This window comes from Drosophila subpulchrella, chromosome 3L, assembly GCF_014743375.2.
Source record: "Drosophila subpulchrella strain 33 F10 #4 breed RU33 chromosome 3L, RU_Dsub_v1.1 Primary Assembly, whole genome shotgun sequence".
NCBI classification, from domain to species: Eukaryota; Metazoa; Arthropoda; class Insecta; order Diptera; family Drosophilidae; genus Drosophila; species Drosophila subpulchrella.
The window spans coordinates 27694506-27720797 of NC_050612.1; the positions used below are offsets into that span (position 1 = coordinate 27694506).

At 39.1% G+C, this 26292-nt stretch overlaps 4 protein-coding genes across 9 annotated transcripts in view; 1 reads left to right on the forward strand and 3 right to left on the reverse strand.

Annotated features, from left to right (window-relative positions):
* Nucleotides 1-214: 214 nt before the first annotated feature.
* On the reverse strand, nucleotides 215-7729 carry LOC119554468 (R3H and coiled-coil domain-containing protein 1). The gene is made up of 10 exons (XM_037865383.1): nucleotides 7572-7729; nucleotides 6035-6205; nucleotides 5242-5414; nucleotides 2967-3147; nucleotides 2071-2533; nucleotides 1489-1668; nucleotides 1139-1429; nucleotides 884-1073; nucleotides 581-820; nucleotides 215-464 (listed from the first exon to the last, which is right to left on the reverse strand). Exons 3-10 carry the CDS (start codon nucleotides 5273-5275, stop codon nucleotides 415-417), a joined length of 1629 nt encoding a protein of 542 aa, XP_037721311.1. The 5' UTR covers nucleotides 5276-5414; nucleotides 6035-6205; nucleotides 7572-7729; the 3' UTR covers nucleotides 215-414.
* Nucleotides 7730-8187: 458 nt separating this feature from the next.
* On the forward strand, nucleotides 8188-11311 carry LOC119554429 (histone deacetylase HDAC1). Its single transcript, XM_037865321.1, has 4 exons — nucleotides 8188-8436; nucleotides 8871-8983; nucleotides 9207-10452; nucleotides 10758-11311. Exons 1-4 carry the CDS (start codon nucleotides 8394-8396, stop codon nucleotides 10925-10927), a joined length of 1572 nt encoding a protein of 523 aa, XP_037721249.1. The 5' UTR covers nucleotides 8188-8393; the 3' UTR covers nucleotides 10928-11311.
* Nucleotides 11312-12534: 1223 nt separating this feature from the next.
* LOC119555597 (contactin-associated protein-like 2) overlaps nucleotides 12535-26292 on the reverse strand; it is a 70836-nt gene continuing 57078 nt past the window's right edge. For 3 of the 6 annotated variants that reach the window (XM_037867092.1, XM_037867088.1, XM_037867087.1), the window contains exon 21: nucleotides 12535-13116. In XM_037867092.1, the coding sequence (XP_037723020.1) occupies nucleotides 12748-13116 (369 nt within the window). In that variant the 3' untranslated portion in view covers nucleotides 12535-12747. Of the gene's footprint in view, nucleotides 13248-20890; nucleotides 22073-26292 lie in introns of those variants that run through there. The other 3 variants (XM_037867093.1, XM_037867091.1, XM_037867090.1) reach the window with 3 other exon arrangements.
* Nucleotides 18214-19282, reverse strand: LOC119555600. Its single transcript, XM_037867096.1, has one exon. The coding sequence runs from the start codon at nucleotides 18597-18599 to the stop codon at nucleotides 18237-18239; it is 363 nt and encodes a 120-aa protein (XP_037723024.1). The 5' UTR covers nucleotides 18600-19282; the 3' UTR covers nucleotides 18214-18236.

Genomic DNA, 26292 nt, shown 5'->3' on the forward strand with positions numbered 1-26292 from the left:
ATATATATATCAATATATAAATTGCTCGCGCTTAAAAATTAAGGTTTACGCCTGGAGTTAAAACAACACGTATCTATGCATGTTTACTTGCTACGACCAATAAATATAGATATTTCTCTCTTACGGCCTAGATGATATAATCATTATCATGCATCCACTAAAAACTACAACAAATTGAGCAAAAATCTGGTGTTAATTGCACAAAAAGCGAACATTTAAAGTACATTGCTTAGCATGCAAATTACGCATTTATTTTGCTAGCTTTGATTGAGAAAATTTTTTGTAGTGGGATTTAATGGTTGGTAGTGTTTTGTTGTTGTGTTGTTGATCTTCATGTTGTGGTTGTGCTGACGCATCGCACTTATTGTTGATGGGTTGAGAAAAATGCACCTAGCCTGCTTCCGGATCCGCGGTCTAGCTCTCCCAGACTTCGTCCCGCTGTTTGGCAGCTAACAGTTTGCGTTCTGCAGGGGAAATTAACGAAAGAATAAGTTAGAAATCAAGAATTTTCATATATCACATCCACTTAAGCCCTTAACCCAGTTTACTAACTAAATGGAAGCCCCAAACTAGCACTCACCTTTGGCTTCACGTAGTACCCGCCTCTCGTTCTCCCGCTCCTGCGGCGCCGTGGGCAGTTTGACCCCCAATGCACCGGAAACCAGTCGCCGGGCCAAGGCCGTGCACGTTTCCGGTCGCTGGCGATACGGCTGCAACGATACGGCACCGGCCTTCTTTGCCTTCAGTCGCGATTCCAGAGTGGCCTCCGCCAGTGGCTTCAACTTGACAAACGGATGTCCCATCGTCAGTACCTCAGCAGCTGTGCGGCAAACATTCAATTTCATTACAAAACCAATCTCCGTTTGCAGTCATAGCCACTCACCGATGCGGGAACTGCTAAACACAGCCAGGGCATGAGTATCGTCCACCCATTTGATGTCGAAGCCACTGCCCTTGTACTGGGCGAAAAGCATGAGCAGGTCGGGAGTTTTGAACTCCACAGGGAAATTGGAGACCTCCAGAACGTGTGGAAACTCCTCTTCGTTGAGTAATTGTTGCTTGATGTGAAAAACCTGGGGGTATCACAAAATATTAGTATATCAATTGATTTTACTTTTAAACCTTTCATTCAACTCACTGTGTAGTCCATTTTGGGCAGCTCTATTTTGCACTTGCCCACGGATTCGCTCAGTTCTTGGAGTATCTTGGGATCCAGGCAGTCGCCGCTCTCGTCGAACATGTTCTCCCAGTCGTCCTCGTCCTCCTCGTCATCATCTTCGGTGGTGCTGTCTGCAGGTGGTTTCGCTGTGGCTAATGCTTGAGGAGATTGGATTGCCTTGGGTGCTGATGTCTCGATCTTCTCGGGAATCTCCAGTACATCTGAGTTGAAGGTTTGTTTCATGATGCGACGATTGCTGCGGTTGATTTCCTGCCATGGTATGCAAAATAGTTAATTTCGTTTTTCGTTTCGATGGGGTTATTACTCACCTTTGAGGCTCGCTGCAATTCGCGCACATCGTTATCACATTTGGCCGCCTCCTCGCCATTGGTGGTCCTGGCGGCCACCGCATCCTCGATGCGCAATGGCGGCGATGGCTGGGTTTTGCCATTGCTGGCTGATTTGTTGCCATTGCCGGCTGGCTTTGTACGCTGGGCGCCGCTCATGATCTGTGGGGGATAAACTTTCGATTAGAACGGCAAGGTCAGAGTTTTAGTGTGTAATTGTTGTTAAAGCCCTTTTCCAACTGAAATCTAAAACCTTGAATAATGACAGTCTCAACATACATATACAAAATTAACTGGCTAAGATTAGTGAAGCAAATTTAAAAAGTAGATTGTCATTTCGTAGGCCATTCTATTGAACTGAGTACTAATCTTAAATACCATTTTTCAAATATCAAAGAAAACTAAGGGGTTTTATACCAAATTTGATTGTGACAAAACGTAAACTCTTATGAAGAGTACTTCTTTCACTATAATTAGATAGGAAAAAGCTATATAATCCGAATTGAATACCATTTCCTCTCAGATCCTCTAATTTTTAAAAGTTAAACTAGCACTATATCACACCTCCTTATCACAGTCCGCTGGCTTGGCCGGTCGGTTCTCTTCGTTTGATTGAGTATAGTTTTCAGTTGCTGATATAACGAGTACGGTGGCGTTATCTGTTGTGGCTGTTGTAGATGCAGATACAGCTGTTGATTTCTTTCCGCGTTCTCTGCGCTCGCGATGTGACTTGGATTTCTTCGACTTGGACAACTGCTGCTGACCGTTGGCGTCGTCCGCTTTGCTCGGGTTTGTATCTGCAACTGGCGGAGATTCCGTTGCTGTAATTGTTGCTGTGGCCGTTGGTGCTGCTGTTGCTGTTGTTGCAACCGCTGTTGCTGCTGCCGCTGCTGCTGCTGCTACTGCTGTTGTTGTTGTTGTGGTCGGTGGTGTAGTTTGACTGCGACGTGCCCTTGGCACATAAACCAAGCGATCGGGGCGGCGTTCGCGACGGGTCGCCGCAGCTGAGGCGTCCGCCTGTTGCTCTCTGCGAAACAGCAGAGCAAAACACACAGGTAATAAGAAACGGAAGAGAAGAGAAAAAGGTAATCGATTAGCTCATGACAAGTTTCGTCAGTTTCTAAGATACAGATACAGTAGGGCTTCCACGACTATAAACCTCTGGGGTACTTAAAACACACAAAACTGGGTGTTAATCAAAAGTTCTCTGAAACATTTTAAACTATTATTCCAAAAATATTTTAAAATCTTTTTTGAAACCGCTGTAACTAGTTAAAATGCTTTAAAAGGAAAGACTTTTCTACATATTTAGTTCCTTATAAATGTATATTATATCAATCTTTTTTTGAGTAGTACCCTGAATTGAAATATTATAATTGTATAAGCTTTACTAAGTCAACTACATGTATTGCCTATACCACATCGTTTGTTAAATCGACGTTCCACTGTATTGCACCTACCTGTTAGGGGATTCTTTAGAGGTAGGACTTGTAGTTGCAGTGGTGGCTGTTCCTGCAGCTAATGATGTTACTATTGCTTCGTTCGCTGCAGCTGCTTCCTCGCTGCTGCTGTTGTTGTTATTGCTATGGTTGTTCCTCAGGGCTGGCGGTCTGTATAAATCCACCGAGTTCGATTTGCTTACTAAAAGATACAGAAGATACCAACTATGAGATACTTGGAGATTGCGAAAAATAAAGATACGAACGATTTTAAAAGGTATAATGAAACCTAAGTACTCAGAGATACCATCTGCGAGATGATTTAAAATATACAAAAGTATCTATAAGATAAAGAGATAGCCAAATGAGGGAGGTAGGCAGACGATTAGCAACAACAGTTGGCAAATGCACAAAACAAACCGAAACAAGGAAGAACGCTATAGTCGAGTACCTCGACTATCAGATACCCGTTACTCAGCTAAAGGGACCAAAGGGAAATGGAGATATGCAAGCAGCAAAGCGAGATTTAAGTGCGCCACCTACCGGCGGAAGACAGATTTAAGCATTGTGGGCGTTAGGGTAGGCGTGGCAAATTTTTTTTTGGATCAATCGATAGGTATTGACGAGACCAATACATTTCAGTTAAAATTTGTTATCTAGCATAAAAATTGTGGGCGCCACAGGCTTGGGCGGTTTGTGGGCGTTAGAGTGGGCGTGGCATATTCGCATAACAAACCTGCGCTGCGTACAAGGCTACGGAATCTAAATCTGAAATCCCAATACTCTATCTTTGATAGTTTCCGAGATATCCGCGTTCATATTTACGGTTTTTTGAAGTTTGTGGGCGGTTTGTGGGCGTAAAAGTGGGCGTGGCAATTTTTTTTTTGGGTCAATCGATAGGTATTGATGAGAACAATTCATTTCAGTTTAAATTTTTACTCTAGCATCAAAACTGTAGAAGCCACAGTTTTGGGCGGTTTGTGGGCGTTAGAGTGGGCGTGGCACTCTACTGAAACAAACTTGCGCTGCGTAAGAAGCTCAGGAATCTGCTCGCCAAATCTCAATAGCCTAGCTCTCATAGTTTCCAAGATCTCAGCGTTCATCCGGACAGACAGACGGACAGACGGACAGACGGACAGACGGACGGACGGACAGACGGACAGACGGACATGGCTAGATCGACTCGGCTAGTGATCCTGATCAAGAATATATATACTTTATGGGGTCGGAAACGCTTCCTTCTGCCTGTTACATACTTTCCGACGAATCTAGTATACCCTTTTACTCTACGAGTAACGGGTATAAAAATAGAGACTAAGGTGAGGCAACGGATTCGCCATAAAATAAATTAAAAACAAAATTCACTTATGTCGACCCAATTTTCCACGGCCCGCTTTGTGCCCCGATATTCGTGAATGTCAACACGAACTTGGCAGGTGGTGGATCCCAGGTGGAAAGGGGCGGGGGGCGACCCAGGGGGCGGGGCAGCACTAGTGAGCGTGCGCAGCCGTCGACCAGCTGAGCGTCTAGTCTACCTGTGCGAAGCCAAGTGGAGTGAAGTGCTGTGATGCAACAGCACCAAAAATCCGCTCGAGAAAGAGGGCGACCTTGAACAAACGGCGCTGCCTGCGTCGCTCAGCTGGCATCTGGTTATTTTTAGTTAAATATTATATTTATTATGCGCTCAGCTGGATAGTAATCATTACTTCTAATTAGAGGGGGCATTTAAAAAAACAAACAGCAAACATCCAATTCAGTTTTCTTAATTTAATAACTGTTTTCCTGAGTAAATAATTTTTAAATATATTTTAATTTTTAGTTACTATAGAGACATTATAACAACAATCGAAGTATAATTGGATATAGTAATGCTGGTTTTGAAATTAGAAAGGTTTGTGGTAATTCATAAATAAATTAAGCAGAGGTGGTACTTGAACTCGGACTTTTGTTAAAAAATGTTACGCAGGAATAAAATTATTCTTTATTTCGTATTACATTTTAAATGAAACAATCTTTCATTACAAGCAGAATAATACAAATATTTACAAAATATCTATATTAGTTTTTTAGTTTTGATTTTATACGTTTTTAAGAGTATTATTCAGTTAGTGTCATTCACCGATCCTCATTAATATTTTGATTTCTTTGTTTCGCATCTTTTGCGTATTTGCAAACATTTTAATTTATGGCCGCTTGCTAAACAAAAAGCCGAAACGGTTCGAACCATAATATCATTTAAAAAGCAGCGCCTGCCTTTGTTTATTTGGTTAGTGAAGTATTGGTATTATTTACTCACATGGTGTTTCGCTGATATGCTTCTTAACGCCCATCTTACAGAGCTCCGCTAAGTTTCTTCTGCTGGCGCTGCTGCTTCTGCCGTTCGTGTGAGAATTGTTGTTGCTCCGCCAGCTCTTCGCGGCCTCTCTATCTTTGTCCCGCCCACGCGTCTGCTGCTGCTGCTGCTTGCGGCTGTAAATAATTAATGAAAAACAAAATTAATAAATTTACGATAAGCTACATTTCAAAATTTTTGATGGCTAGAGAGGGTAAAACTAATTATAAGATCAAAAAAATTGTTTTTTTTTACAAAAAAAAAGTTTAGATAATTTTATGATCCATTTGATTTAACTCACAAATTAAAAAAAGATATCATGTCAAATATTATAATACTTAATTGAAATAAAGGACTGATTTTTATAAGTACTCTGGGAAAAGTTTATTATTTGGTAGCGGTGGGAATTGAACCCGCATTGCTTAAGCTATTTTACTTATCAACAAAATATAGTATGAATACCTAATATAGGATCTTGCCATATTTCTGGAAAAAAATTATTTTTATAAGTACTCTGGGAAAAGTTTATTATTTGGTAGCAGTGGGAGTTGAACCCTTGTTGTGGTTTACTCACTCACTCATTGAACTCGCATTGCCTAAGCTATTTTACTTATCAACAAAGTATAGTATGAATACCTTATATGAAGAAATGTTGCAGTATAGCATTATATAGTATCTAGCTATATTTCGGGAAAAAAATTACTTTTGTAGAGAAAAAAAATATAGAAAAAAACTGAAAATATTTTTTAATACTTACGCTTCAAAGCCGTTGGGATCAAGGAGTTGATTGCGAAAGCACAGGACGGTGCGGCGCTGCGGCCCTTGGCCCACTGAGAAGGTGAACAGATCGTACTGATGGCGGTATTTCTCACATGTTTGGTGGATGAGATAACGGCGGTAATTGCCCACAGGTGGAAAGAGCAGAACGCTGTGGAAGGGGGAGGGAGAAGGTGAACAAACTATTGATCAATATCGATCGTGCCAGTGTGTGCTTTTGTGATGAGTCGTTTATGCGGGAATTCCATTAACGCTAATTGGGGGAATTGAAAACATTCCTGATAAACACACACATTTCGGACACCAAAACAGACGAAAACATTTGAGAGCTTAGAAAACAGTTGCCACTGACTATGATTGGATTATAAAAATAGAAAAAAAACTAATCATTGACTGATCACACTGATCACTGATTCTAATCACAATATCATCTAAATCTGGATTATAATCAGAAATAAAAGTGGAGAATAATAATGAACAAATCGACTATTATATCTTTTTAAATAATAACATCGATCATTGTAAAACCTTCTTTAAATCCTAGGTTTTAATAGTTATTTAGTACTGGTATTATATTATATAAAATGAATGGGACTATTTTCAAAGAAAAACTTTTAAGAAATTGATGATATTATTAATCACTGAAGATGTAATCCTTTTACTCTCCATATAGGAAATAAAATCACTAGACATTCATTAAAATAGTACATTATATGGTTAATTCTCGTATTTTCACTCAATACCTTTGTAAAAATTGGAATTTCGAGTTCTACAATCCCGTATAAACGCAGTTACAAAAACATCCAATTAGACCCGATCATCTAACAGGTTGTTGGGAATTCTCGCGTAGAAGAGGAAGCAGAAGAAACGACCTCAAGAAGAGGGTCAGAAAGCACAGCCAAACAAACCCGAAGCACGACTTGAAAACTGTATATTATGTAACAATGGTGTAATATTTTGAAAAAGCTTAAAATTTCTATGCGCCGCTTGCGGTTGTTGTTTATTGCTCGACGATTAATTGTTTATTAAACGCGAGTTGAATGCAAAAAGAGCGCAAAAGCACGAAGCCCCAAAAAAAATCGGTGTTAGTTGGCGCAACTGCAATGCGGAAAATTGTTTTTTTTTGCAGTGGCGCAGCTGGGAAAACTCGAAGTTGTGCAGAAAATGAGGGGGGGGGGGGAGGGGAAGGAGGGGGAAACTGGTAATATCTGCACGAAAGGCCCACAAAACTCGTACTACTTCTCGTTATTGTTGTTGCTTGCTGTTTTTCTCTGTTGCACATTTCCGTATTGCCATTGTTGTAACGGGACTTGGTTACAAGTCTATGTATTTGGTTGGAAAGAGCGGGGAGGGGGCGGGGGGTTACATCCCATCTCCCTCACACTCGGAGACCACAACAGACACACACACATACACACACACTCGCCCCAAAACACTGACACACACCTACGCACTTGATATTCTCGTGGCAAAAAGTTCTAAATTGTTCTTTTCTGAGCACTCGGCACTATTCTTACCCACTACTCAGTCGCTTCTTCACGAACAGCTCGATATCACAACCCACATTATGCACAAATTCCTGATCAATTAGACTTAAATTATTTGCGAATGCCTCCAGTTTATTTAAAAAAATCGCGACGACGAAAAAACCGACGTCGCACACACACACACACAGTTAGAACTTTCAGGGTTGCCAGGTGCTGGCAAAACACAAGTACTCGATGCTTTTCGATGCCTTGGGGTTCCCGTTTCGGCCGCAGTGGCGCTTCACTAACCAGGGCTGCCAATTTTAATTTTTCCCGGTCAAAATATGTTTTATTTTGAGAAAAACTGCGGGAACGTACTGATCATTGTGTCTTTTGTCATTGTGTATTTGTCTCATTTTTATTTGTGTTTAGGCTTTTCATATTTGTCCATCGTTAAAAACTAGAGCTGTCACCTAATCATAAAAAGTCACGGTAACTCTGTAACATTTGAGTATAATAGTACCAAATATTATATTTTTTATTGAATCGGTCTATTTATTTTTTATCACAATAGTTAAATAAGAAATAAAAGTTTTAGTTCCGAAATATTTAAAAACCTATCGCAGGGCTGCTCATGAAAATCGAACTGGTTCGCGGAGGGCCACCCCGCGCGCTGTCATCTCTAGAAGTAGTAAATTTTATTTTTTGTGCGCGTATTTCACTGCTCTTGGGCTGCAGATTGCCAACAATCAGAGCGGCGCCAAATTTTAATATCTCCTAAATATTCGGGCAGCCGCCGATCAGCAAACAAGGTTCCAAGAACCGGCAAACTTCGATTTAAAGGAGATTTAAAACCGCCGACAGCGCCGAAAAATGCAGTCTCACAGCAAAAAACGCGTTTGTTACTACTACGACAGTAAGTTTAAAATGATTTAATTAAGTAAAAGGCCTGCTAGGCAGAGAATCCAAGATTGCAAAGTAGCAACCTTGTTTTCCACGCCAACTTTGTGTTTTTTTCGCATCCGCTCAACATCAGATGATAGCATTTTTGCAAATTTCAAGTTTTACGGCGACTGTACGAGCGCGTTCCGGTCCACAGCGCACTTTTTCACAACGACCGCGGTGCGGCTGTGTGCGTGTGCGTGTATGTACCTGTAGGTCTCTCTTCCTCCTCTTTGTGTTTTTGTTGCTTTTCGTTCGGGGCGAAAGTGCGACCGCTGCGGTTGTTCGGGCAAAGTGAGGCTCTCCCACAGACGCCTCGCCGACAGTGGCCGTAAAATTTGTATTCCACATAGCGTGGCAATTAATTGTTTTCTCAAGCTGACACTTAACGTTATTTTTGATCCCCAGGTGACATTGGCAACTACTACTATGGCCAGGGTCATCCCATGAAGCCCCACCGCATACGTATGACCCACAACCTGCTGCTCAACTATGGGCTATATCGCAAAATGGAGATTTACGTAAGTTACTATTCTATATAGGAGCAAATATCATAAGCTAGATGAATTCTATGAAAATCTATTATAACCATCATGTTTTTAAAAGTTTTATTTAATCTTAAAGCTTCCATAGCTAATATTACAACTCACTTCCATTTAAATTTGAATATATCCTAAATTATTAAAATGTTAAATATAAGGCTTATAGCTTACAGCTTATTAAATACAAAACTCCTTATTTCAGCGTCCCCACAAAGCCACTGCCGATGAGATGACCAAGTTCCACTCGGACGAGTACGTCCGGTTCCTGCGATCCATTAGGCCAGACAACATGTCCGAGTACAACAAGCAGATGCAGCGCTTCAATGTGGGGGAAGATTGCCCCGTTTTCGACGGGCTCTACGAGTTTTGCCAACTCTCCGCCGGAGGATCCGTGGCTGCAGCCGTAAAACTGAACAAACAGGCCTCGGAGATCTGCATCAACTGGGGCGGTGGCCTGCATCATGCCAAGAAATCGGAGGCCTCCGGCTTTTGCTACGTCAACGACATTGTCCTTGGAATCCTCGAGCTGCTTAAGTACCACCAGCGTGTTCTCTACATAGATATAGACGTCCATCACGGCGATGGCGTGGAGGAGGCGTTCTATACCACCGATCGTGTGATGACCGTGAGCTTCCACAAGTACGGAGAGTACTTCCCAGGCACTGGCGATCTGCGAGACATTGGCGCCGGCAAGGGAAAGTACTATGCGGTGAATATACCCCTGCGTGATGGCATGGATGACGATGCGTACGAGAGCATATTTGTGCCCATTATCAGCAAGGTGATGGAAACATTCCAACCGGCAGCGGTGGTGCTGCAATGTGGCGCCGATTCACTGACTGGAGATCGATTAGGTTGCTTCAATCTCACGGTCAAGGGTCACGGCAAGTGCGTGGAGTTCGTGAAGAAGTATAACCTGCCATTCCTGATGGTCGGCGGTGGTGGTTATACCATTCGTAACGTTTCCCGCTGCTGGACCTACGAGACCTCTGTGGCCCTGGCCGTGGAAATCGCCAACGAACTGCCCTACAACGACTACTTCGAGTACTTTGGTCCCGACTTCAAGCTGCACATTAGTCCCAGTAATATGACAAATCAGAATACGTCCGAGTACCTGGAGAAGATCAAGAACAGGCTGTTTGAGAACCTGCGCATGCTGCCTCATGCCCCGGGCGTTCAGATCCAGGCGATTCCCGAGGACGCCATCAACGATGAGTCCGACGATGAGGACAAGGTCGACAAGGACGATCGCCTGCCGCAAAGCGACAAGGACAAGCGCATAGTTCCCGAGAACGAGTATTCCGATTCGGAGGATGAGGGCGAGGGCGGTCGAAGGGATAACCGAACGTACAAGGGTCAGCGGAAGCGACCGCGTCTGGACAAGGACACCAACAGCAACAAGGCCTCGTCTGAGACGTCTAGCGAGATCAAGGACGAAAAGGAGAAGGGTGTGTAAAATATATATTTATTTGTTTGGATTTAAGTATAAAACTGATCAAAGTAAAAACACGAGCTATAAAAGAAATGGGCTGGGCCCAAGACCTTATCGATTTTATATTCTTATACCTTACCGTATCTTACTTACGGATAGTTGGTTTAAAGCAAATAAAATAATAACATTTCGTATGCAATCAGTTGTATTGTTATCCCCAAATGATAAACTTAATTTACACTAAAGTATTATTATCCTGAATTATATACCCACTGATATTATATTGACATCCAACTAATTATATTATTATCCTGTTTTAAGGTGACGGAGCTGATGGCGAGGAATCGACGGCGTCCAATACGAACAGCACCAGCAACAACAACAGTAACAACAAGAGCGATAATGACGCCGGAGCGACGGCAAATGCCGGATCCGGGTCTGGATCAGGTTCCGGTACCGGGGCCAAGGGCGCCAAGGAGAACAACATATGACGTGGCGGCCGCAATTGGTTATAGAAGCCAATTAAGCGACCGCCGAAGTACAAGCCGCCGGATTTCACCTAGCGTCGTCTCATCCCGCGCCTCCCAACCACACCCCCTGAGCCAAGTCCGTGGCTTTTCACAACCGCCCCTTCATAAGTCCCCCCTGCGACCAGCTCCCATATAGTGTGTAAGATTTCCGGAGAGCTAAGTCAGTAATCAGTGGGCGGGACTTAAACTCATCGTAGGTTAAAATACAATTTATTGTAAGGCAATTTGCGCAGATCGAAAGTGTATAAGCTAAGCATACAAAAGTAAAAGCCTACGTCTAAGCGATCCAATGTGGCGAATCACGCAGAAACTAATTTAATCCAATAAATATTTATAAATACGAAAGTTTTGCATTCTAATAGAAGGGAACAGCCTTCATTAAGTCGAACCCGTAAAGGTAAGCCAAGCTTTCTTATCACCAATGTTTTTGGTATCTTCGTTTCTGAACAGACAGATTTGTTAGAATTTTTCTGAATGGGAACCAAAAACTGCACTTCTAGATTCCATAACTTCAGTTACAGGAACTCGATTTTGAAGTGGGATACCTCTATGAGTTTGTGGTTGAATTCTCTAACAATTTACGTTCAAAGTTTTCTTTTTAAAGAGAGTCAAAATTTTAGCTCATTTTCATGTTCGATTTTTCCGCATTTCCAATGGTTTTCAGAATGGGAACCAAAAACGGACCTTCTAAATTCCATAACTTTAGTTATAGGAATCCGATTTTGAAGTGGGATACCTCTATGAGTTTGTGGTTGAATTATCTAACAATCTACATTCAAATTTTCCTTTTTAAAGAGGGTCCAAATTTTAGACTATTTTCATGGTCGATTTTCCCGTATTTCCAATGGTTTTCAGAATGGGAACAAAAAACTCTACTTCTAAATTGCATAACTTGAGTTATTGGATCCCGATTTTGAAGTGGGATACCTCTATGAGTTTGTGGTTGAATTGTCTAACCATCTACATTGAAACTTTCCTTTTTGTAGAGGGTCAAAATTTTAGCCCATTTTCATGTTCGATTTTCCCGTATTTCCAAAGGCTTTCAGAATGGGGACCAAAAACTGCACTTCTAAATTCCATAACTTGAGTTACAGGAACCCGATTTTGAAGTGGGATACCTCTATGAGTTTGTGGTTGAATTATCTAACAATCCACATTCAAGTTTTCCTTTTTAAAGAGGGTCCAAATTTTAGACCATTTTCATGGTCGATTTTCCCATATTTCCAATGGTTTTCAGAATGGGAACCAAAAACTCCACTTCTAAATTCCATAACTTGAGTTATTGGATCCCGATTTTGAAGTGGGATACCTCTATGAGTTTGTGGTTTAATTATCTAACAATATACATTTAAATTTTCCTTTTTAAAGAGGGTCAACATTTTAGCCTATTTTCATGATCGAAATCAGAATGGGAACCCAAAACTGCACTTCTAGATTCCATAATTTATGCTTATTCAAATTAAGTTTAAAGCTTATCCATATTTATAATCCAACCAAAGTTATCAGAATAAAATACTTACTTTCAATACACATTCATTTGTAAATTTCCATATTATAAAGGCAAAAAATTAGTTTATCAATTTATTTGTATTTTTACCAAGTCTAACTAACAATCTTTAAAGTTTCTAACCGACATAGTGATTCAAAGTTGAGGTTGTGGCATTGGGGAAAAGAATCCACTGGGGGTTTTCCCGCCCACCAGTTGACAGTTTGTGACTAGTCTGCGAGGCTTTCCACTGGGGGGAGGTGGATGACGACTGGGTGGAAAACTGGCTGCGGCGCTAATCCAGCGATAATATCGACTCGATGCTGGTGCGATTACTGCGCGGCTGCAGTCGTGGTCCACCCAAGTAACTAATTGGATTCGCGAACTGGCGCTGCAGCAGTGAGTTTTCCAGGAAAAGCGTCGGCGGCGGCGGTGGGGGCGTAACTTTCGAGTGATGCCGTCGCATCGGCACCACTGGGGGTGGGGGTGGGGGTGGGGCTTTTCCAACCGGCTCCTCTGGATTTTCCACCCGATTCGGCGGCAGGGTGGACCCTGTTCGCGCATTTGTGGCAACATCAAAGGACTTGTGCTGCTTTGGATCCTCTATGTCATCGGGCGCTTTGTGGCGGGATTTGTGTCCCTGTGGCTGCTGCTGCTGCGCTTTCTGGGGGAGATTGGGCATGAAAATGGCACCAGGACATCGGTTGGGATATGGAGGATTTTTTTGGGGGGAGTTGGCGGAGGAGAGGTTTAGGAATTTAGATCAAATATTTTTCAGGGTTTAATTCTATTTGGCTTTTAGTCAAAGTGACGTTCAATGGACATGGTCGGTAGTGGGGGGTTCATGTTTGTGTGTGTCCAGAGAAGAGATAAAGTTTTATAATTATTTAAAGGCTTTGAGAGATAGAAGAGAAGAGGGCGGGGTGAATGGCGGTTATTCAAGCTGCTTTTGCACCTGGCAAAAGTTTATATAGGGTTTTTTCTTTTCAGGGTTTTTGGCACCTGTCGTGATTTGGCACTTTATGTTGTTAATATAAATGCACTGAACTGACATGAAAGGGTATACATAGCTAAGAATTTTAGTGTTCCTGCATTTTGTGATTGTCTGATTTTGTCCTTTAATACAAAAACTCGTGATTGAAATAACAAGCTTAAGTCCCCAATATGGCAAAATAGTTTAATCAGAGGTTTATGAACTAAAAATATTATAAATGTTTCAGCCTTGAACTGCATACAATTTTTTTGTTATTAAAAAATTAGAATGTGGTATATATATCAAACAACAAAAATGTAAAATTAAAGTATTCAAAGTCTGATGTTATCGAAAATTATTTTTTTTTAATATTTTGAAAGCACCTTGTTTTATAACCAGACTAAATTTCTGTAAGTGTACTTTTGCGTGTGCCCCATTGTGTGTGTGAGTGCCTTGTATGTGCATCTCCTGTATTGCATTTTGGATTGCGGAGCGTGTCCTGCCTGGACCCCGTCCAAAATCCATTTTGCTGCCCCATAACCCCTGCCCCAAGGCTCTGGCCAACAAAGGCGCCACGTCAGTCGCCGGATGGTGTCTTGGTTACACCAAATCCGCCAGTCACTTCAGAGCGTTTTGTGTGGCAGCCTCACAACGCTTACCTCCTGTCCCCGATCTCCGATTCCCATTCCTGCCCCTGAATTACCCCGAGCTAGGGGCGTGGCAACGTCAGCAGCTGCCCAAAAATCATCTGCTATGAAAGCGGCTAACGCGTTTCAGCCAAGTGCAAATGTGTGGCCAAGCGACAGGGATGCATTTACATACTCCCATTAAAGGAAGTTAGGTGAAATAGGATACAGGACCCCAAAAAATATCCTAAATTTAAATGTATTTTTGTTAGGTAAAGGAGTTTAGTGATCCTTAAAATATCATTTAATTTAAATGTTGTATTTTCGTGTAAAATTTATTTATTTAGTTTAAGACAACCAGAAATCATAAAAATTATAGCTTGTACTAAAAATATTGAGCGACATATATTAAAAGAAATACTTAACAAAAAAATTAATCTTAAATAATTATAATTAATTCCGTTTCCAATATTGTTAATATTAAGTGTCATTAACAGTTTGTATCTTAAAAAAAAATTTTACATGAACGATTTACAAGAAAGACTTTTTATAATTCAACTTTTTAAACTTTTCCATTTCCACACTGTCTTGGTTAAATCAAAGTAGATCACGAAACTGTCAAACTCTTCGCCGTTGGGTATAAGGAAAAGCATTTAAAATGTTTATTTTTCCCTGAAATTCGCTTTTGCCTGCGCTTTTCATACTTTTCCATTTCGCATTTGCATGGCACCCATTTCAGTTTCATTTTCGTGCAATTTTATTGTTCTTGGCTGAAGGTTGTTGGCACTGGAGCAGTGGCAGCGGTGGAAACAATAAGCAGAACTTGCACTTTCATGATGCACACTGACACTGACACACTTCCTTGGCCCCACGACCTGCCACGCCCCCTGGGATCCTTTGGAAGCCATATTAACATTGTTGCCCTGGCAGTTTTCATTGCATATGCCGCGTACTATGTACTTTGCCAAGTCATCATACAAAGGTGGAATATTCCAATTTATTACCTGCCGCACGGTAGGAAATATTTAAAAAAAAGGGTGTTTGTAACATCTTTATTTTACGAACAAATTTTTGAATGTTTTTGAAATGATATACACGAAACTCGGAACATAAGAAATAAAATCCAATTAATTATGATAAAAATAAAGTTACTAGTTTTATCTATGAAAAATATTATTGTAAGTAGAATTTTGTATTTAAAAAAAAATGAAATGATTTGAAACATGTCCAATTATATTCCGTATGTACCGAATAAAACCATAACGCACTTTAGCACAGCCACAACCATCCATACATTTACGCATTTTGGAAGGGTGGCGGTGGAAATATATTTATTACACATGTTGAACAATGTAAGCACAAGTTTTGCTGCTCATTTGGTCGATGGTCAACAAGCAAATGCCTTGTTAACCATTATGGGCCATGTTTTAATGTGGCAACACACAGACGACAACAACAAGAGCAAAAAACGACAATAACTTTTCGCATTAAATGAATGCCAAGTGGCATTGAGACAGCGAGGTAGAGGAAAAGCGACGGAAAGTTCGGGGAAAATATAGGGAAAAGCGAAAGAGCCGAAACAAAGGAAAGAAAAAGTTCGCTTTTTTCAACTTTCAACGCGGAAATTAATAACAAATTGCTTTAAGCCACCATGACGATTACGTCCTGCCGCTGATTTCTTTTAACAGTGATGACAAAATTTATTTTATTCTTAAATACCAATTTTCAATGTTTAAAATTTTTATAAAATATATATTTTATTAAATTTTGCAGGTTTGAGCTAAAAAAAAATTTGAAATAGAAAATGCTATAAATTTCCTATACTATACATTATTTAAAATAAACACTTCCATTTAAAAAGTAATGAAAAATAAATATTTTTAATGCCATAATGTTTTGATAAAACTTTGTAGAAAAAAGTACATAAAATAAAGTAATTCGTAGTTATTATTAATTTTTATTTAATCTATAGTTGGTAAAAAAAATTGAATCACTTTCGCTCGATTGTTGGACAAAAATCAATATGTAAACATAAGTATATCCTTACATATTTTTCCTGGCAACGCCTTAAGTTCACCCTGGACGTCAGAAGAAAAGTTTTTGCAGCACAATAAACACTTCATTGCGCACTTGAGTTAATTTGTCAAGAATGCCGAGTGCATACGTATGTTGAAATTATTGAAAAAGTTTCGAGTGGCAAGTGGCAGCGAAAGATGATGTTGGTCCTGATGGGTTTTCATTAAGCACTTGGGCTAGGAAGGGGACTTTTCTTTTTCCCGTTCTGCTACTGCTTCTGGACCCTGGTAATTGTTGTAGAACATGAATAATGTATGCTGTAAAAGTTTAATGAAAATGCACCAAAAAGGAAACGCCGCAGATTCGCCACCAATGGAAACAAACAAACTGCTAGACACACAAAAAGTGGCAAATAAAAAAGGAACAAAATAATTAGAGCTAGCTGCCAAACAACCAAGTCAATTTACTTCGTCCTCTATTCTAATTTTTTGGTAATGTATGCGAAATTGCGCTTTTATGGATTCTGTAAAATGAATAAATGTAATTTTAAATCTTACATAAATAAAAATAATAATTATAAAAATATAAATGTTAGTTTCTAATCCGAAATAAAAATTAATTGGCTTATACTAAGACCTCAAGAATTTCATACTTAAAAAGAAAAACAAATATATTATGATAGTATTTTTTTAGGATTGATTAAAAAAGTATTGAAATTATAAAATGTACGTTTTTTTACTTTAAGCATTGTCTATATTATTTTTTTTTTTTTAATACTGATAAATAATGATAATAGTTACTCTAATTTATTTCATATTTAAAGCATGTTATTTTATTTATTTAAATCATTGTCAAAATTATTTTTTTGATTTTTAGTACTGATTAAATATGAATTTAAATCTGTATCTTTACTTTTTGTATGTATCAAGTATTTAAGTTACTCATTTAATACTTAAAAATCCGTTTATTTTGCCTTCAACTATTCGGTAATAACCATAAAATAAATTTCTGGAAAATGGGGAAAAGCTCGCAGCTGCGGAGCAGTGGAAGCATTCCAGACTCCTGGGTGTCCTGCTTTTGTTTTTGCGCTCCGCTCTAGATGAGCTCCACTCCCGTCGCCATTGTCCTTCGTCCTTTGTCCTTTCTCCTGGCTCCTGGCTCCTGCTGTTGGTGCTGCTGTTCAATAAACTGTAATTCGTGCACCACTTCCAAGTGCATTCATTTGTCGCACCACTCACACATACATACACAGACACACACACTATCACAGCAGCACCACTCCGTTGCACACACACACACACACTCAAAGCTCCACATTGTGCTTGGCGTACATGGCGTATGAGTGACATTTAATTAAAATTTATGTAGTCTAAAAAGGCAAGAATTTTTCTACACCCCGCCCGTTCAAATTTATGCAACGCCCCATTTTGTTTGAGTTGTATTAAATGTTCGCAGCTTTGCCGACCGGGTTTTTTGGTAATCATGTGCAAATTTGTTTTTACACCCATTACATAGTGCAGGTCGACGCCGACACTCTGCTCCCTGACAATTACGACTGGGGAATACGTATACGTAATCAAATATTTAAATGGAAAATTGCACTTTTGCCGGGCCAAATAAGATAAGATGTGAAAGTGAGGGGCATTTGCCTTTCTCTGCCTGGCGTTCACAAATGACTGAAGTTTAATTTAAGTTCCGGTTTAGCTTAAACTCTATCTTTTGGTAGATCTCAGATATTCTTCATTGTAATGGCTGGGATCGTTTATTTTAAATGGAAACGATTGTATTTATGGGTGTTAAGAGTGTTCTTTGAATTCGTTTGTGTTCATTGAAATGATAAATGTTAATAGGAATAGGTTTCACTACATGATTCAAGAACGATCAATCGATAGAAATATAAAATGGTATAAAAGTTTCAATTGAAAATGAAAAAAATTGAAATATGGAAATATTAGAAAAATGTATATACTAATTAAATAATTCTTAAATCCATTACATTCATTAAAAGTAATACTTTCCTATTTCATTTTCCCAATTTCCCTATAGCATCTTATCAGGTTTCTTTAGTTTTGTAAAAGTTTTTTATTAGTCTTTATTTAAATGTATAATATTTTCTTATATAACAATCACTTTTGCTGTTCTTATATTAACTAAATATATTTGTTTCCTTCACTTCATCTCCTTGGCTTGCTGCTTCTTTCTGTTTATCATCCATTGATGGATCTGCATGCGGCGATAGTACAGATGTCTCTGCAGATTCTTCTTGAAGAGCGTCTCCCTTGCCAAAATCTCCAGATCCTCGAAGCTGCACTGCCGGATATTCTGTTTAGTTCGGGCGATTAATTCGCTGGTCAGGTGAATTTTTGTGGCGGAAGCCCGTGTCACATGGATTTTTCTCCTTCTCAACTCTTCGCGGTGCATAAACATAGCATAAGCGGCGGTGGGTGACTTTGGTGGTGAATCCCCTGAATTCAGGGAAGGATTCCCTTTGGTGCTCTCCTTGACTTCCTCGTTCTGCTGGATGAGACACATCTTGACTGTCTGAATGTCTGTCTGCGTTTGCTGGTTACATCAGAGCTGCTCGTTTATTTTATACGCCATCCTTTTTTTGACCTGCCCATTCATGTGACCCACTCTCGCAGGTCAATCGGTTTCTCAGGCCAAAAACTGACCTGAATGCTGTTTTTTTGTCACGAATTTTTTTACAGCTCACGGCTGGCACTGGATTAAAAAAATGTAATCCCATTCATTACCTAAAAAGTGTCGTAAAGTTCTCGGGAATAGCGAAAAAAGTACTCCTTCGTCGCACTTCTGTTCGCTAATCCGGATATATCACCGGATTAAGTTGAACTAAACAGTTTATGGGTCGGCAGACCGTCGGTCTTGCTTTCTCATGTTCTTTCTTGTCCTGGTTTTTGCGGTCTCATCGAATGTTTTTCCGTACACTTTACGTTCAGCTAATCCTTTTGGCCAGCGTGTCCTGGCAATTAGCGTCATAATGAAGCGACAGCTGAGATCCACGGTCTTTATTTGCGGGAAATTCACGTTGAAAGGGGTTGAAATCATTCGCCCGGGGCATTTTGAAGAGGGCTGTATAGCTCTTGGCCAGGCCAGATGACCAGCTGACCCAATTTGTAAACATTCAAGCCAAATATTTGACTTTGATCGCCAGCCACAACCGCAACTTCTTTATTATTCGTCAGGCGAACAGTGGAACTATATATATTTAAGTCGAGTTAAATATTAATGTTGAAATGGGCTTGCATAAATATTTTTAATGTTTTCAAATCATGAAAGATTTCTTTAAGTACTAAGTTTCTCTAAAATTACCCACAAATTTTAAATAGCATATCGGTTAAAATAATAAATCTTTTGAAAAACATTTGAAATAAAATGTAGCTACCTTATTTAATACTTCAACACCATATTATCCATTTAAGCATATTTTTTACTCCGAAACTTTGTCTGTAGGTTTTCCTAAGGACCTCAGCTATCTAATTTAAATAATCGCATCTGATTTATTCCACTGTTCCCCGGTCATGTTGTTTTTTCATAAATGTTATGCTTCGGGCCAAAAGGGCGATATAAACTCATTACATTGGCTTGACTGCTGTTGATGTTGTTGCCACTTTTGATGGGGCCGGTATTGCTTATTCCAGCGCATTCTCTATCCGAAATTCTTGGCGTTCGTTTTTGGGTTTCATTCACCGAAAAAAGGGTTTTCTGGTCGGCCCAGACTCGTTGCTATGTGCGAAAATCACAACATTTTAATCTCATAATCTGAATTTATGTGCAGACTCAATTTCGTTATACTTAACGACATTTTATGCGGTTATTTTATGCAGGCAGGAGCCGAAACTGAAGGAGCTCAAGGAAATCCCAGCGCCAGACTAGCTGTATAAGCTCCCTTTTTCCACACACACACCCATTGCGGTTCCGTTGGCACCCTTTAAAGTGGGTGTAGGTAGACAAAGTACACTCAGAAAAATACTGGGTAACATTGTAATCAATATTTAAGCATTTTTAATAGGATAACGTGAAAATACTTCAATTAAAGCCGGTAAATAATGTTTTAGGACTGTGATTCTTTTTTTTTTATATTTGACTTTTTACAATCATTAATGAAAGTGATTAAAAGTAGGCAGTAAAAATTGGGCTTAGGTTGGATATATTTTTTTTTAATATAGCTAGTCAATAAAAAAAAAACAACATCCATTTTTATGGCACTCTTAGATAATAATGTATCTTTTACTTTTACCGAAAGTGAGTTATTATTAGTGTTTGGTTTTGTAAAAAGAAGAAAATAAAATGATGTTATGTAGGCACCCTGAATTAAAATTTAGAATTTCCAGTGATCCACATTTTTCTCGCAGTGCACACGTTAAGTACATCAAATATGTGAGCGAGCCAGTGCATGTGTGTCTGTGCTTCTATGAGTACTTGAGATTTTCTATGGTCGCATAAAACACATTAGTTAAAAGTACTGACCAACAAAGCCACTAACTAGCTGTTGGTAACCGTCCTTCCCCCCTCCCCCCTTGAAAGTCCCACTTTTTCCCCCATAATACACACTATATCCCTCACATTTCCCTCGCTTTTCCCCCACATATTGAAGTGCCATTATGTGAGCTTTACTTTTTCCATCTTCTCCGACTTCATCGCTCCTTGTTGTTGTATCAATCTCGATGATGCTGCTTTCTCGCTTTTGTTGTCGTCAGCATTTTGCTGCTGGAAAGTTTTTTAATAAACGCATTTAAATGAATTGATGTATGGGCGAGTTATTCTGCGTAATTTCTCATCATTTAATATGAAACAAGTTAAAGTTGTGTTCTCATTTCCTGGCCAAAGAACTTTTATTACCTTCGTATATCACACAGTAAAGAATGGAATTTACAAAAAACAAAAAAATAGGAGGGGGATTGCAAAAAGGGAAAGAATGAAAGTTGTGCAATTCTTAAAACTTAATGGAGGCAACTTTTGCGATCCAGCAAAAGCAATTTCGTGCTTAACTTTAAAGTTATCATTTAACATGTAAGTTTATGAGTTTAAAGGGGGTTTGTCTTAAGTGGACACTTCATTTTGCAAAACTAGCATATTTTTAATTACACAAAAATACTTTTCTTATAAAAATAAAGCCCTAAGGTTGCAATGCTAGACTAACTGAGTTTTAAAATGGAATGAATAAAGCATACTTCTACCTTATTCTAAAAATTATTTTGGTTTTGCAAGGGATTAAACCTTCCTGACTTTGTCTTTAAAACGAAGTCTTAAATTTCTAGTCATATTTGATCAAGTTGTTGCCACAATTCGTTTGGTTAAATTTGATGCAAAAAGTTTCTTGCATTTTATTTTTTGAGGAATATTCATGTCGATGGGCAGACAGTTTTCTTTATACACAACAATCCAAGGACTTGCCTCTTTTCAATTTATATTATTTGTTCTGCCTTTGTCTGTGTCGCACTTTTGACTTGCTTTTATTTATACAAATTGCTTTTGTTTTTTTGGCTCTGGTCATGCTGCCTTTGGTGCTTTGTTTGCTTTAGCCCAGTTGTTGTCTTGCCATCATTTCGCCTAAATATTTATGCTTTTATACATCTTTTCTGGGACAATTTTTGCATTCGTCTCGTTTGGTTTTTGTGACAGTATTTCCTTGTTTTTTTTTGTTCTTAGTTTCTGGTGGTGGTGGCCCGTCGATTGACGCCATGGTATCCGTTTTGTTTGCCACCCGTTTTGCGATTGCCATTGCTGTTGCCACTGCCACTGCCGCTGCTGTTGGCCAAATCCACATCCGTTTCGGCCACGATTGGCGGACCCCAAGAAACTTGTCGCCGCACTGTTGCAGGTCCAACTCCAGACCCCGTTCCAGCTCCTCCGGATCCACCGTTTCCCGCCCCCGATCCTGGCTTTCTCCTCTTGGAATTGAAACTCTGCTGCTGGAGTGAGGAGGCTCCTCTTTGAGACAGTTGTCGTTGCGGCAGCTGCTTCTGCATTTCATGTTGCTGCTGCTGTCAAAGTGCACAAATTGTTTCGTATTGCTTTTTATTAAAAACTTTTTCGGGCGTAATAATAATTTTCATGCAACTCTGCGTTTTGCAAGGAATGTTTTCCTTCTCAAAAAGATTTTCTTTGATTAGTTTTGTTCATTCCATTCGGTGACATTCCATCATGCTGGTTTTTTTTTGGTTTTTTTGTAATTATCATGCGCGAAACGAAAGCTCACTTGTTAGTAATACGATTTGCATATTTGATGTTAGAGCATGCAATTGAAAATCAACAATTTTTCGTCGCCCCTCTTCGGAGAAGGTAAGAAAAAATATTTCCCAGAATCAAGGACCCATTCAAGTGTGAAATTTGAGTCGCAGCCCCAAAAGCTAAACTCATTGTGTTGTACTCCTATTGTTCATTTTAGAAGTCATTGTTTTGTTATATGCTTGAAAAGCTGAGTGAAAACATGAGAAGCTAATTAAAATGCCTCTTACTGAGTTAATTAAATATTAAAAGCTTGGAAATTACACCCAAGAATGTATGAAATATATTGTTGGGATTTATGTACCTATGGAAATACATTTTAAATGATCAACAGTAGGTTTAATTAATTTATTAAATGTAAAGGACAAAAACTTCTTTACTTAAACAGGTTATTAATGTGCAAAAAATACCACAACCCTTCTAAAATCTTTTTACTTAAAAATTTATTTCTTCTTCACAAATATTTGTTAAGGACTAAAAATATAGTTTTCCCCTTTAAAATTTAAATTAAACCTAAATAAATCATTTAAAATGTATTTACTTCTTATAGATAAACACCGCAAACTATGTATCTTTAATCAGCGCCCTCCAATTTATTAATTAAATTGCGGCATGCGTTCTAAATTACACATCATTAGTTCGGTTCGACTTCTTTGCCTTCATTAAGATCTATATAAAACTTGAGCAAACAACACAAAATCTGTGTGGATGGCCTCTGCATGTGGGTGCAGAGTGGGTTTGTTTTTTCGGTGTGTACTGCAATTTTGTGTGGGCTTGGGTTTCGTTTTTGCATTCTAAGCTCGTAATGAGTTTCACCGCAGCATTGTGGTAGCTGGCAAAGTTAAGTGCGTGCTGCGTTTGCGGCAGGCCAAAATGAACAGCGGCAGACGACGAGGGGGAAAATGCTGGGAAAAGCTGGGAAATGCGAGCAAGAAACAAGGCAGAAGCAAAAGCAGAAGCACCACCAGCCAGATGAAAGAAAACTGCCAAGACGCCCACAAACATTTTTGAATAAAAAGAAACTTGGCATGCATGACGGGAGCAACCTCAGTAAGAGCGGCGGCAGAGCATCGGCAGCACATCCGCCAGCTGAGGCACTTGCACTTTTTGGTGCTGCTCAAACAAAAGATGCAGCTTCGAACTACGACTTTCACTACAGTAAACTTTCAGATTTAATGACCTACAATAACTTTAAAAATAATGTTTGAAAGTACAAACTTTTTGAGCATTTAAAATAAATTTAAAATATTAAATGTAAATTATTTAATTATAATTTAACTTAAAATAGTTACCAAGATATTTAACAGTAATAAAAAAAGGTATGTTTAGTTTAATACCAAAATTTAAAAAAATTTCAATTGAAAGTACAAATTTTGTAACATTAAAAATGGACCAAAAACTAGCATCTAAAATGTACAATTAACATTAAATGACCGCCATTAATAAAAAGAACTAGAGTAAATTGATTTAATTATGGAATTGAAGTATACTAATTGGTAAATTAATTATAAAAATTCTACGGGATACATAGAACGCTCCATTAAATGAACAATTAAAAAAGTCATAATGAATGTAATTAACTTTTTGATATCAAAGGTATCTCTTTAGAAAACCCCTTTGAGAAAGGGACTCTCCACTGATAAAGCACTGTATTAACCCCTTTCAAAGGAGCAGCCAGCATAGCATTCCCCTCACTCCTTTTGGCAAGCGAAACTTTGATTTTGAGGCAGGAAAAAAGTTTTGAGTGCGCTTCAATTTCGGTTGCTTTGCAATCAGGCTCGCGTAGACGCCGCAAGTCAAGTGGAAATGTGGAAAATGGAAAGCGGCGCGGAAAGTGGCGGGAAAATGTGGGCCAACTTGGGTGGTGGCAGACAATGCTGCACGCACTTTGCGCTTTGCACAACTTTCACCATTTTTCGGGTGTCAACGAAAAACGCCATGGGACCAAAACAAAAAATAAAGCAGTAGGAAAATTCATCGTCAGATTTGAATGTGCAGCGATTGGCCCCCGAGAAAATGCCGGGAAAAATTCAATTTGGCTGCAGCTTAAGCTCAGACAAAGTACATGCTAAGTAAGCTCAAAAGTAACATGCGACCCCCACGATAGACACTTTTCCAGCTAAAACTACACGAAAGCCAATAAGTTCAATATTTCGCTTTTCCAATTTCCCCTTCGAGAAGAAACCTCTAGGAAAAGGGAGTTCGAACTTCGTTCGAAAGTTTGTTTTTGGGCGTGCCGAAAAGTCGATGCAGAAGTTGAAAGTTCTTGCCGCGTTTGTTGCTTAGCTGAAGGTTTTGTCTTAAGTTTTCTGGTCACCGCCATGCATATACAATCTATATAAATCATGGACAGGCACTTGATAAGCAAGAAGAGCGTCCGACTTTCCCATCATGGTTCCATAAATTGTGGCCTGCAACAATTGTTATTCTTGGTCGAAAGTTCATTGCTAAAAAGCAAGTTTTTCCTTGCCGGGATTTCCAGGACTTTCCTCAAACGCATATTCATTTGGCAAATGTCCTCTAACAATCGGACAATCGGGGGCAATCGGACCCCCCCCCCCCCCCAAACTGCAGTTCAATTTATTTTTTGTGCCGAGGTATTTTAACTTTTGTGCTTTGCCGAGCACTTTTTTCTATTAAATAACATTTTAGACAATTGGCTTGGCTGCAAAAACCAAAGGGGGGATGCGACTGCCGTTGGCAAGAAATTGCATTGATGCCGCTTAAGAAATTGTCCTGGCCACAACACAGCCAAGCAAAAGGTTTCATTTTGTTGGACTTTTTTTCCACCGGCTAACAAAGGGAAAAGAATTGGCCAATATACAAAGAAAACGGGTGAAAAACCACACACCCACACGGAAATCGGAAACTTTCAAAAGGATGTAAAAACTATCAAGTATCCAACATTTAAGGGTCGTCCTTACACACATTAAATGCTCGATGAGAATGGGTTTTATCCTTTAACTTGTAGATTGTGGGAGCTTGTTCAAAGATATTATAATTAATTAGGTAAGTGCTTTGGAGGAATAGTTATTGTATTATACTGAAATATAAAGAAGTGCCTGGTTAATATATTTAAAAAAATTAATTTTAATAAAGGATGTAAAGGATGTATTAAGTATCCAAGGGTCTTCCTAATACACATTAAAAGCTTGATGAAAATGGGGTTTATCCTTTAATTTGAGGAGCTTGGGGGAAAGAAATTAAAATGAATTAGGTAAATACTTCAATGGAATTGATATTGTATAGAAATTGTTGGAACAATTTATTATATATTAAAAATATATATTGAAATATATTATTAATTGTTATAAATCTTGTAGGTAAAGGAATAAATCTTTGCACTTCTCCCTTGGTTTTAGATTATCATACAATATATACCAAAATCTTTGCAACACACCATAGCATATTTTTCGGCGTTCGACTTCGTCAATCACCTTCGCTGCAATTAATTCATTCAACTTGATAGTGCAGTTAATCGGCTTATAAAATAATTGAGAAATAATTGAGTTGACTCGATTGGCAAAAGCATTGTTCTGTCCAATGTCTATTGGCCTGGCCAATTTCGTTGCGTTAAGCCAATTGTCAATAGTTTTCCCCTTTTCCACGCACTTTGGTTGCGTTCGCTTGGATTTTATTGAATTTAATTAAACAGTCACACCATAAGCGCATTCAATATCAACAATTAAAACGACACGCACAAAAACGAACCGGTGCGTGTGTGTGCTTTGCCATTATATTGTGATTAAATATTTTTAAAATACACCTAAACATGTTTGTTGCTATTCAAATATGCACACTGAAAGTGGGGGGTTGGCAATATTTTCACAAGTTTTGTTTATTTAGTTAAATTCAATTAAATGCAATTTAATTAAACGGAACATATTCCCAAGTTGATGATGGCCGCCAGGCACTCGCTCACACATGCAGACATGCAAAGTGAACAACTTAAAATGCCACTTAGAATATATTTAAT

Excerpts from the sequence above, each read along its gene's own strand:
- LOC119554468 (XM_037865383.1), bottom strand. The coding sequence starts at position 5,275 with ATGGGCGTTAAGAAGCATATCAGCGAAACACCAT. Across the intron at positions 1,430-1,488 it reads AATTGCAGCGAGCCTCAAAG|GAAATCAACCGCAGCAATCG; the intron begins GTGAGTAATAAC and ends ATACCATGGCAG. Across the intron at positions 465-580 it reads GGTACTACGTGAAGCCAAAG|AACGCAAACTGTTAGCTGCC; the intron begins GTGAGTGCTAGT and ends TTTCCCCTGCAG.
- LOC119554429 (XM_037865321.1), top strand. The coding sequence starts at position 8,394 with ATGCAGTCTCACAGCAAAAAACGCGTTTGTTACTACTACGACA. Across the intron at positions 8,984-9,206 it reads ATCGCAAAATGGAGATTTAC|CGTCCCCACAAAGCCACTGC; the intron begins GTAAGTTACTAT and ends TCCTTATTTCAG. Across the intron at positions 10,453-10,757 it reads CAAGGACGAAAAGGAGAAGG|GTGACGGAGCTGATGGCGAG; the intron begins GTGTGTAAAATA and ends TCCTGTTTTAAG.
- LOC119555600 (XM_037867096.1), bottom strand. The coding sequence starts at position 18,599 with ATGTGTCTCATCCAGCAGAACGAGGAAGTCAAGGAGAGCACCAAAGGG.